We start from the raw sequence: 512 nt of genomic DNA on the forward strand, positions 1-512 counted from the left end.
AGGGAAATAATCTGCTCGGTGAACACAAACACAGCGTGATGTGCAAATACAGACGAACATACCTGTAGGCTAAGAGGGGGCACAGAGCAGTGCAAACAGTACACAAATAAACAAACAAACAAACACACACGAGAGAAAATGGAATCGTTTGCCTGGGACTCTACAAGAGGATTTCATCCGTAGTCTGCTAGCGCACCGACGTTCTCATGCTAACGGAACAAGAGAATACGACCAAATTCAAATCCACGGTTCCAGAGGGATGATTGGCTGCCCGGTGTGAGAAGGGGGAGGAGTCTGGCTGGGGGGGGGGGGGGGGGGGCACTAGAGTCTGGTGCTGGGGTGCATGGAGGACAGCGGAGGGGGGGTGAAGGTGGAGAGGGGGTAGAGGTGGTGGAGGAGGTCCCCGTACAGGGCGGCCCCCCCGGGGTGTCTGTAGTAGTGGTGGGGGCTGGGCCCCGTGGCCATCAGCTGACGCTGCAGCATCATGGAGTGGAAGGCGAGGGGCGGGACTA

General features: G+C 57.4%; 1 protein-coding gene across 1 annotated transcript in view; it reads right to left on the reverse strand.

The window, feature by feature from the left end:
- Nucleotides 1–321: 321 nt before the first annotated feature.
- The window catches only part of LOC311329642 (AT-rich interactive domain-containing protein 5B-like), a gene marked incomplete at its 3' end in the record, with an annotated part of 52135 nt that continues 51944 nt past the window's right edge, over nt 322–512 (reverse strand). Inside the window, exon 10 of the mRNA XM_084461529.1 lies at nt 322–512. This exon is cut by the window's right edge and continues 1900 nt beyond it. Coding sequence (XP_084317655.1) covers nt 322–512 — 191 coding nt within the window.

This window comes from Borostomias antarcticus (genome assembly GCF_949987555.1).
Source record: "Borostomias antarcticus genome assembly, chromosome: 2".
NCBI lineage: Eukaryota > Metazoa > Chordata > Actinopteri > Stomiiformes > Stomiidae > Borostomias > Borostomias antarcticus.